The 10,766-nt window shown below is 54.3% G+C and overlaps 1 protein-coding gene across 9 annotated transcripts in view; it reads right to left on the bottom strand.

The window, feature by feature from the left end:
* SLC52A3 (solute carrier family 52 member 3) overlaps window positions 1-8,861 on the bottom strand; it is a 14,362-nt gene extending 5,501 nt beyond the window's left edge. For 2 of the 9 annotated variants that reach the window (XR_004619824.1, XM_034641252.1), the window contains exons 1-5: window positions 8,840-8,861; window positions 8,518-8,699; window positions 7,431-8,317; window positions 2,271-2,881; window positions 484-989 (exon numbers count right to left, since the gene is read on the bottom strand). Coding sequence is in view for 8 of the 9 variants with exons in the window: in XM_034641252.1 (XP_034497143.1) it covers window positions 484-989; window positions 2,271-2,837 (1,073 nt within the window). In the remaining variant the exon portion in view is untranslated. Of the gene's footprint in view, window positions 1-483; window positions 990-2,270; window positions 2,882-3,047; window positions 3,173-7,430; window positions 8,318-8,517; window positions 8,700-8,839 lie in introns of those variants that run through there. The other 7 variants (XM_034641256.1, XM_034641254.1, XM_034641253.1 and 4 more) reach the window with 7 other exon arrangements.
* Between the last annotated feature and the right edge of the window lie 1,905 nt (window positions 8,862-10,766).

Genomic DNA, 10,766 nt, shown 5'->3' on the forward strand with positions numbered 1-10,766 from the left:
CTACAGCTGTAATGGAGCCAGTGTGAGCTGGAGGCAGGAGGGCAGGGCTGAAATGCTGGGAATTAGACCACGAGATTAGACCCCTTCTGTGAGGCTCAGGTTTCCCACTTGTAAATGGGACCCTCAGCTCCTACCTGCACATTCCTCCTCCAGGGCCAGTGGCCCGTCAACACCTCTGGACCTGCCATACATAGGTACTGCCTAAAATCTTTACCAAATTAGCTCATTTTATGCTCCCAGCAACCCTAGGAGGTAGAACTACTATTATCCCCATTTTCTAGATAAGTATCCCTGAGGCACAAAGAGAAGTGATTTGTCCGGGACCCCATAGCTAGGAAGTGGTGGAGTTGGGATTTGAACCCAGGCAGTCAAGCCCTAGAAACCATGTTCTGTACGCAGAACCTGACCATTGGGGTTTGGAATTCTGACTTCTAGAATGAAATAGATCCCAACAAGAGTTCCCCAGGGCCAGCTGGGGCGGACCTGTGCGGCAGAAACATGGAGAGGAAGCAGGCGAGAGGGTTGGCCATGGAGCTGAGGGTGGCGGACAGGTGGTAGGCCACAGGCCCGTAGGAGAGGCAGGAGTAGGTCTGCACGGACGGCAGCACGCCGTTGGTGAGCGCATTCACAAAGGCCACCAGGACGTAGATGAAGGCCAGGTGAGCTGGGTGGTCGGAGGCCGTTTTCTCCTCTGGAAGCCCCTGGGCCTTGCTGCTAGGCCCTGGATCTGGGGGGCCCAGGTCATCCCCTTCCCGTGGCCGGATGGAGTGGAGGGTGACCTGGGAGGTGAGGAGGTCTTCTATGGAAGATTCCCTGGGTCTGGGCTGACGCTGGAGGAGAAAGAACGCGGCGAGGCAGCAGGCCATCATGAAGGAGAGCAGGAGGAAGAAGACCAGGGGCGAGAAGTTGGCTGGGAGGTAGCGGCTTTCTAGATGGACAGCGGAACGCGTCGTTCCGGTCAGGTCCGTCCCCAAAGTGCTGTTAGCCCCCTGGCGAAAGACAAAACGAGGGTCAGTCAGCTCCCTGGGGGATGTTGGGACACAGGTAACACAATAGCAAAATTATACCCAATAGACAGCACGCACTGTTAATAAGGACGGGCGGGAAAGCTGCCTCCTTGCAGCCTGCGCAGTGGCACCATTAGCCCCAGTTTTGGAGGGTTTGGGGGTGTCAGAACGGATCGTCTTCCCTGAGGCTCACTGGGAGTATGCGGCAAAGCCAGTCCGTTTGCTTCTTTCGGACTTAGAAGCTATACCGTTTCCCACGCTGCCGCCTGCCAGGGGCTGGTGACCACGATCCCGCCAGAGGGGGGCAGCCCCACCCCGGGTTGCCCTGTGGGGATGTGGCCTGGTATGGCCAGATCTCTTCTCAGGAGACGCCGTGCACCTAGACCATGCATGTGAAATTTCAGAACATTTACATGTCTTAACTAATTCAAACACTTCCAGGTGGAGTGCTTGTAGGCTATGGCGGCCCGGGGCCCCTGGTTCGCACCCATGGCTGGCCCGCTGGGGTCTGGACGATGCCAGGCGTTATGGGACGTGTCCAACACCCCGTGGAAAAAAGCTGANAAAAAAAAATAAAGTCTACAGTTCTGGGCGCCTGGGTAGCTCAGACAGTTAAGCGTCTGCCTTCAGCTCAGGTCATTCTCATGGGGTCCTGGGATCGAGCCCTGTGTCCAGGTCCCTGCTCAGCGGGGCGCCGCTTCTCCCTCTCCCTCTGCTTCTCCCCCTGCTTGTGCTCTCTCTCGAAAAGAGTCTCCAGTTATTAGCCCTCAAGTACCTTAGTATCACCTGGGGACTTTTGAATAAATACAAGTTCACCCTCCCTGTTTTGCGATTCGGAAATGCAAAAAGCTCTGAAAGTTCAGATTTTCTGCATGCCTCAGTTGGCAGCCAGTGGGTAGTCTATTTACAGCCCTTAATGTGCCCCCTGGCAGGAATGCCCCCCCCCCGGGCTACAGGCAGTGACGTCACCACACTGGACTGCTGTGTCCCAGGTGCTATGGCAGACCAGGCCAGGTGTGTTCTAAAATCTGAAACGCCAGATTCCAACGCACTTCCAACCTCAAGGGTCTCAGAGAAGCTCCAGCCCCCAGAGAGTCTGATTTCATTGGTCTGGATGGGGGGGGGGGCGGGGGGGGCACTGCTGTGTTTCAGGAGCTCCCCCAGGTAGGTGATCTGACGTGCAGCCATGTCAAGAACACGAGCCCTCTGCGTGGCCTTCCTTGTGACCAAGCACGGAGCACCGTAATGGGTCATGCTGGGTACCTGTAGAAAGACAGTCTTCCCGGTGGTCGCAGTGCTTGGGGTGGTGTCTGGTGGCTGAGTGACATTGACACAGGTGGTGAGACCCGAGCCCTGGGCAAGAGCCACCAGGGCAGGCAGGAGGCTGCTGAGTCCTTCGCCCACGAAGAAGGTGGTGAGGTAGCAGGCGGGCAGCCGGCTCATGAAGGGCAGGAAGGTGACGGAGGAGGTGCAGTCCACCAGCGCCAGGAAGAAAGTGAGGACCATGAAGGCAATGCTGTGGCGGCCGTCCAGCACCCACGAGGTGACATTCCAGAGGAAGGCGAAGAGGGCGCAGGCAACGGTGCCCACAGCCAGCACGGTGAAGATGATGGGCACCTCGGAAAGGCAGCTGGGCTGGAAGTGATGGAGCAGCGTGACCAGGAGGGGGCCGATGTTGGCCAGCTGGATGACCACTGTGAGGTAGGAGGGAAGATACCACCCCTCGGGCAGCTCCGTCACCAGCAGGGGCAGCTCCACCCACAGCCCATTGATGGCCACCCAGGAGCCCATCCCGAAGGTGCAGACCAGCAGGTGCGTCAGGAGAGCCATGGTGATGTCTGCGCTGTGCTGAAGCCGCAACCCCCCAGATCAGCCTGCAGTGGGGCCGGGGAGAAAAATGCCGAGTGAGCAATGTCAGGGTCACCGTCCTCCGAAACACGATGCCTGCCGTGGAGCCCAGGTTTTCCCTGATCCTTCCCCTTCTCATGAACAAGTTGGCTTTTTACGATAGAACACACAGACAGATTCTTTATAACTAACCTTTCCAGAGGGGCAAGCTTCCCTAACCACGGCTCATAATTCCAGAGACCACCAAAGAAAAGTTTGACACACGAAACTGCGTAAATATGAAAACACATTAAAAGTAATCCGACAACAAAGCACCTTCCTAAAAAAAAAAAGAAAAGGCCAGAAATACCAACTATAAGATCAAAAGATGACAACCTGAGAAAAATATTTGCAATGTAAATCACAGACAAAGGGAACATTTTCCTCTTACGTAAACAGTGTGTAGAAATTAAGAACAAAAAGACTGAACGGATGAGTGGTCAAAAGATGTGAACAGTTCGGAGGAAAAGGTACAAACAAGCCTTAAACATACAAAAAGATCTGGGCTAGCAACCAGCTCTGCAACCAGCTAGCAGGGTGACCTCGGGCAAGTGACATTGCCTCTGTGCCTCCTTTTCCTCCTCTGTAAATAGAGGAGGACAGTCTTGACTTTATGGTTTGTAATGATATGCAAATATGTTAATGAGTCAATGTTTTTTAAACAGGGTCTGGAGCACAGTAAGCACTCACTTAGGGGGCTAGCTATCACCCTCATGGTTTGGGGACATGGTCATTTTTGTCCAATTCACATGAAAATTAATACATGACTATTACAATTTTTTAAAAGAGGAAAAAAAAGTTTCCCCTGAGGCACCACTTTGGAGAGAAATGTTGATGGGGCCAATCATCTCCTTTTACAGATGAGAAACAAGGCGGGGTCTGGGGAGGTGGGATTTGGAGCGGGGTCCCTGCAGCACTTGGCCTCCTGACCAACCCCCCGCCAACTTAGTTCTCTTCTAGAAGCTACGGAAGCATCCTGGTGGCTAGGCCTCACCTGGGAAAGTCCCCACACTCCGGCGGTTCCTTTCTAGGTTCCCACACACAGAACTGACTCTCAGCCCCAGAAGAACTCCCTTCCTCCTTCTTCCGCTGAGCAAAGTGCATTCTGACCCGCTTTCTGTCCTACTCCCCCACCGTCTGTCTATAGGACTTAGGCAGGTGGCTTAAGCTCTGGTCCCTCACCTGTGATGCTGGCCTGACAGGCCTGGCTCTGCCCCCCCAGCCCCCCAGAGGACCCAGGGAGGGAAGTCCCAGGCAGCTGTCATATGGGGGACCTTTCTCCCAGGTCAACTGTTTGCAGCTTCTTGGCTGCCCACTCCTGCCTGAGACCAGAATGTGGTACAGAAGACAGAGAATCCCGTAGAGAGAAAGCTGTCCTGCTCCAGCCCAGGCAGAGTTCTGCTTCCGATGTTCGAAATGATAGGGAAGGACAAAAAGGTAGAGGTTGAATGATATTCCAAGGCAGAGGCTGCTAGCTGTTCCCATTACTCACTCTTTCCTTCTTCCTCAGTTGTCACAGAGACCAGATTTTTGGCTGGGCAAATAGCCGCCCAGCTGAAGCGGTACATTTCCCAGCCTCCCTTGCAACGGTCAGCCGATTGAAGCCAGGCCTGTGAGGTTGTGAGGGACTTTGAGAAGTCTCCTTCAAGAAGAGGGCGCATACCTTTCCGTCCTTCCTCTGTCCTGCTGTCTGGAACTCAGACGTGAGGGCCAGAACCCCAGGGGTCGTTTTGTGCTAAGAAGGATGGTGTGAGGGCCAGAGGGAGATTAAACCTTAAGGCTTTGTGGCCCAGAGCTGCCATACCGGTCCTGTGCCGCCTGCCACTGAACTATTTTGTTTGTTCAACGCTGTTTACATTGTAAATAAGCTGCTGTCTTGTTTAAGCTACTCATTATATATACAGCAAAACAGTGGCCAAGTGTACAGAGAGAGATGTTCAAGGATATAGAGAGACTGATTTATAGCAGCCCCAAACTCAGGAGGACATTTGTCTCCTTTACTCTTGATGTCCCAACTTAGAAACTCAGGTCCTGCCCCAACCAGGATTTGATCAAAAACCAAGATCAAATAGGATTAGTTGTTGAAATACACCTTGAAGTGACGTAGGAAGTTTAAGCATAGACTTGGGGGCAAAGGTCTTTCAGAGAACTGCAGAGATGCAGGGAGGGAGGGAGAAAAAAAGAGAGAGGGAGGGAGGCATGAGACAGAAACGAAGAGCTCGCAATATGGGATTTGATGCCAAAAGTATAAATTAAGCCCCCGAGTCATTTCACATCGATACTGTAGTTCCCAGTGGAGTCAAAGCAGCGGTGGTTTTCTCTATCCTGAATAACATTCCCTCACAGCCCCAGACAAGCCGGGAGAAACAGCAGCGCAACCCGCGTCCGCGGCGGGGTGGTGACTCACTGCTCTCGGCCTTGACGGCAGAAGGTTGTATAAAATAAACAAGGATATAAAGGAGGCAATAAATGATATTTCCAATAAACGGGAATAAGTAAATAACTAAAGGAGGAGGAGGATTTGCTAAAGATGGTTACTTTTATCATCTGAAAAGCTATTAAAATAATGAGAGTTCAGCCAGATATCCAGTTATACATTTATAATTATGTGGTTTTCTTGCCTAGAACCAGTCAGAAAGTGAGACTTGCCATGCTAGTCATTTGGGGCAAAAGACATAAAGCTGGATTTCTTTCTTATTTCTTATCCCTCACCCCTGAGAAAAAGGATTCCAGCTGGATCAAATGTTTAAATATTTTAATTAAAAAAAGAATAAAAATGCCCAAAGAACACAGAGGCAGAGGGAACTGCTTGTGCAAATGTCCTGGGGCAGGAGTGAGCCTGGGCCAGTGTGACTAGAGCAGTGGGATTGATGGGGAGATAGGGGCAGACGGGTGGGTAAGGAGCCTGAGACTCCTTTATGTGCAACAGGTTCTGAGCACCGAAAGACTAAATCCCCACACCCCACAGAGCTGAGCTGTCTGGGTTGTGATGCAGGCACCACATGGTTGTGTAAGTTGGGGGAAGTGATTTGGCCCTGCAAGTCTCTTCCGTTGGCCGGAAAACAGTCGTGACGGTGGTATGGCCCAGCGTGACCCATCTCCCGTGTGGCTCTCCTGCCCGGGCCTGCTTCCAGGCAGCCACACCAAGTGTCCCATGCTCTGTGACCTGGGAGACACAAGGACCCCACTGATGGGGGACACAGCCATCATTGACAATGGTCGGGGGATGTCCTTGCAGAGGGGACTGCATGTGCAGAGGCCTGGTGGCTTCACAGCGCTATGGGAGTGGCTTGCAATGAGTATGTTGGGAATATTTTTAAATATTTTTAATATTTTAATTTTAAGAGTACATAGCTCTTTTCTTTTTCCTATAGTGACCTCGCAGTTCTTGTTTATTCATTCGACCGGTATTTACTGGCCACTTGCTGTGTGCTGGACAGTAATTTCTGCTCTCAGGAAAGTGTGAGAAGTCACTGAGAGAAATAAAACCCAGAAATCTAGAGCAAGCCAGCAGTGATAAGGGCTGTGGGAGGGAAGCAGAGCTGGGAGGAGCGGGTGCCAGCCATCACAAATGGGGTTGTCAGAGGGAACATGAAGGAAGTGTGGGAGTGAGCCAGGCCAGGGGAGAGTGGTGTAGGGGGAGGGAACGGCAAGTGCAAAGGCCCTGGGGTGGCTGCAGCAGTGTGAGGTGGGGGGTGGGCAGGTCACGTAGGGCCCTGGAGGCTAGAGTTTGGGTGTTTTCTCTGAGCCCAAATCTCCATTCCTAGCCAGAGGGAGGACTGGCTTTAATTGAGTTTTAGCAGAAGCACACTGGCTGTTGTGAGGAGAGTAATGTGGGGCCGGGGCAGAAGGAGGAGTGAAGCCTGTTCATCCATTAAGGAGCTGGTGTGGTAATCCAGGCAAAAAAGAGTAATGCCAACAACAGTAAGAACTCTAACAGTAGTCACCATTTACTGGCCAAGCACTTTACACACATTATCCATCGGATCCTTCCAACAGTCCCCAGGAAGGCAGTATGATGATCTCCATTTTATAAATGAGTTAATGCGGCTCAGAAAAGTGATTTGCCCGAGGTCACCCAGGTGGCCCCCTGGGAGCTGGGATTGGAACCTAGGCACGGCTGACTCTGCAGCCAGCCTGAGCAGAGCCCAGGAGGTTGGGGGCTACGAAGAGGCGGCAGGGGCTGAGCCAGATCCCTTTCCATTCACCCCCCCCACCTCCACCACCCCACCATGGGCTGGGAAGGGAAGAAATGAGACTGCGAGACACTGCTGCTTCCTGGGCCCACGAGGGGCGCTCGGGGACCAGAAACCTAAGTCTCTGGAAGAGATGCTTAAGGCTTCACCCGCCCCATGGCAGGTGTGCGCCAGGTATGGAGCCAGGACAGCCCTCGGCAAACGTGTCTCTTTCCTTCAAAGTCTTGTATCTAAAGCTGAGAGTCCCAGGTCCAAGAGAGTGGGGCTGGAGGCCAGTGTGGTCTCAGTGTGTGGCTGGGACACCTGCTGCCCCAGCCGGCAGAAAGGGCCCTGGTCTTACCTTGACCATCCCGCGCGGCCCGCTTTGTTCCCTCACCGTGTTATCGGGCAACCGCTCACTTGCAGAGCTTTATCTGTGTCTTATCATTTGCGTGCTGACCGCTCCCACTGGAATATCGTCTCCTTGTGAGCAGGGCCCCGTCTCTCTTCCAGGGTCCAGGTGGTTTGCAAAGGGCTGGGCCATCGACCGAACCTGCCTCAGCCTTGTGGGTTGAGTTGGCCAGGGTGGCCCAGGCAGTGCCAGCCAGCAGTGTGGGCCCTGTCTACACCCACTCCTGGACAAGGGTCCAAGCCAGTATTGTCCCAGAGTCCTTGGTGAATCCTGCAGGCCCCTGCCTGGGGCCTGGGATGTGGGACCTGGCCTCTCCTCATGAGACAGTGGGGAGGTTGTTCGGGTTGGAGGAAGGGTGGCTTTGAGTAGATAGAGCAGGGAGAGAGAGAGAACCGAAGCTAGAGTGACAGAGGGACAGAGGCAGGGCAGGAGGAGGAGGTGGGGCAGAGAGGGCAGGGGGCAGGAGGGGAGCAGACGGAGGGAGAAGAGCGGCTGGGTGTGCTGGAACCCTGGCCCGACTAAGTCACCACGCTCACCTAACCGCTCCCATCCTCGTGGCTCAGGAGGCCCTCCCTTACCTCTCCTCACGTCGGAGTTCCCCAGCCTCCTCCAACGCAACGTTCCCGTCTCACTAATGTGGGGAAACTGGGGCCCAGAGAGGAGGCAGTACATGCCCACATGGCGTCTCCCTCCACTCCCCCCATCTCAGCTTGTGGTGGTCATCCAGGCCTGTGCTCACTGGCTGTGTGTCCTCAGGCCGGCTGCTCACCTTCTCTGGGTCTTGGTTTCTCCATCAAAAAAAGGGTGTGGGGATGTCCCTGTCTTGTTGGGCTTGGCTGATAGGGAGGAAGCAAGGAGATAATGCGAGCCCAGGCTGGCTGGCAGGGACTTTGAGTTCCCTTCCTCCTCCTCCTCCTTCCCAGGGCCTGGAAGGGCTGCAGGCCTCCCACGAGGCTGACCTTGGCGAAGCAGCCTCCCTTCAGTGCCCATTCTAACCCCCAGCCCCCATGCCGGGCTGGTGAGAGTCCGGCCCAACCTGGCAGGAGCAGCCGTCTAGACTTCCCAGCGGCGTGGAGACACAGCCGGGCAGAGGTCAGTGGGGGTCCAGTCTTTTGACCCAGGAAGGAGGGGACTGAAGTCCACCATGCCAGCTCCAACCTGACCACAGAGGAGGAAGCCCTTCTTCCCTTCTATTCCTCCAGCCTCCAGCCCAGGAGTCTGAAACCAGGGGAAAAACCACAGACCACCGGCTGTCCCCAGATAAGTGCCCCCTGCACCCTCAGTGCCCAGTGCCAGCCGGCCCCTGGTATCTGCAGCTGTGTCTCACAGCCCCGAGCCACCCAACAAGGCCTGCTTACCTGCTGGTCCAGTTCCCAAGTGGCTCTGCCTAGGAGGGGCGGAGGCAGCCCGGTTAGTATTAACCTGCCCCGCCCAGCCCCGCGGAGGGGGAGAGGCAGGGGGTGGTGGGCGGGGCTGTCCCTGGCACCAAGAGCCTACTGTGTGTCTGCAGTCGCCCGAGAGGCCCAATCCCCGTGATCCCGATGATACAACCGTAGCAGTAAAGGGCTCACATTATCAGCGAGTGCTTCCTGCCATCCAGGTTTTATGAGAGCTGACTCCTAGAAGGCAGACGGCCTGCCCAGGCTGGCTCTGGCCTCCCCCCAGGGCCACCCTAATTCCTTTCACACAGGAACAGGGCTCCCCAGAGCAGAAACTCTTGGTTCAAACACTGGAGCTCAAGCAGTCACTTGGAAAGTGGGGGTATTAATAGCATCTTCCCAGTAGGGCAGAAATCCTAAGAGCCGCTGTGTGCCAAGCTGACTCTGTGCCAAGCCCTGAGCTTGACAGGCACGATTACATTTACTCTTCACCGCAGCCTTTGGGGGGTGGGGGGAGACAGTATGATGATTCCATTATACAGAAGAGGAAACAGAGGCCCAGAGAAGTCAAGAGTCTCGGCAGAGCTGGTCTCTGACGTCCACTGACAAACACCTGTCGGACCTTAGTAATAGTTCGAATCTGATTAAATCATTCAGGAATCCTAGGCAGTAGGCAGATGCTACTTTTAGTCCCTACTTTACAGATGGGGAAACTGAGACTCACGGAGGTGAAGTGACTGGCTCGAGGTGCTCTAGCTGGGAAGTGCAGGGTCAGATTCGAAGCCGACTCCAACTGGCGCTCACGCGGGGTCTGGTACCTACCGTAAACCCTTGTTGCATGTTGACTTCCCCTGAGAATTCTCGGCCACTTTTTGCCTTGTTCTCTGAAATACCCATCTGCTTGATGAGCGATCGCTCTCCAGGCAGATGCTTGGGATGAGAGGTGAGCAGAGCCCAGAGGAGGACACCGGACCCCTCTCTGAGCTGGCAGGGGCTCAGGAGCACTTTGGGTGGTGGGGACACAAGAATGTGCTCCCCAGGGGAGCCGCCACCAGGCCTCCAGCAGTGAGAGGCCGCTCCTGGCCCAAATCCCTCCCACCCACTGATGCTCCTTTCTGATTCCCACCGAAGGGCTCCCAGCTGCTGTGGACTCCCTTCTCGCCATCTCACAGGTGACTCTTGTGGTATTTTTATTTTTAATTTAAAAACATATCTTTATTATCAACCGCAAGGACTCCCCCGTTGCTCAACAAATTAAAAAAAAATGCCTAAGCCTCACATTTACGTCCTTTCTTGGCTGGGACCGATAAACCGTGACAACTTTTTTTTTTTTTAATCGGTCACGGAGGCCTTTTTATTCTGCACACAAAACTACTGGGGATCTTGCCTGTGGACACCTCGAGATTATAAAGTAGACAGACTTGGCTCCAGACACTGGGTGGGAAATGAGGTGAGGAAACAATGATTTGGGCCAATCACAGGATTACAGAGCTCGGGTTTCCAGCAGGGTTCCAGATGGTCAAGTGGCTTCTGCAGCAGTTCTAAGGAAGCAGTGAGAACATCACAGGGAGGGGAGAGGGCAGTTGACTAGCAGAGGCCCCGGCCAGTCTCGGCTGGGGCCCTGAGCTGCCCGGGGGGGAGCAGAGGTCTAATGAGCCGACTCAGGACCGCAGGATTCAGGATGCGCTGCCTGGAGCTTACTTGGCGAGGGGGTTTCTGAAGTTTCTGCCGGTGAACTTAGCCTTGCTACCTAGTTCCTCTTCAATTCTGAGGATTGGTTGTACTTGGCCAAGTGCTCAGATCGGCAAGGTGCCCCTGTCTTGATCTGCCCAGTGCAAAGTCCCACCACCAGGTCAGCAATGAAGGTATCTTCAGTCTCCCGGGAGCGATGCGACACCACGACGCC

The sequence above is a fragment of the Ailuropoda melanoleuca genome, chromosome 13 (assembly GCF_002007445.2).
Source record: "Ailuropoda melanoleuca isolate Jingjing chromosome 13, ASM200744v2, whole genome shotgun sequence".
Classification (NCBI taxonomy): Eukaryota; Metazoa; Chordata; class Mammalia; order Carnivora; family Ursidae; genus Ailuropoda; species Ailuropoda melanoleuca.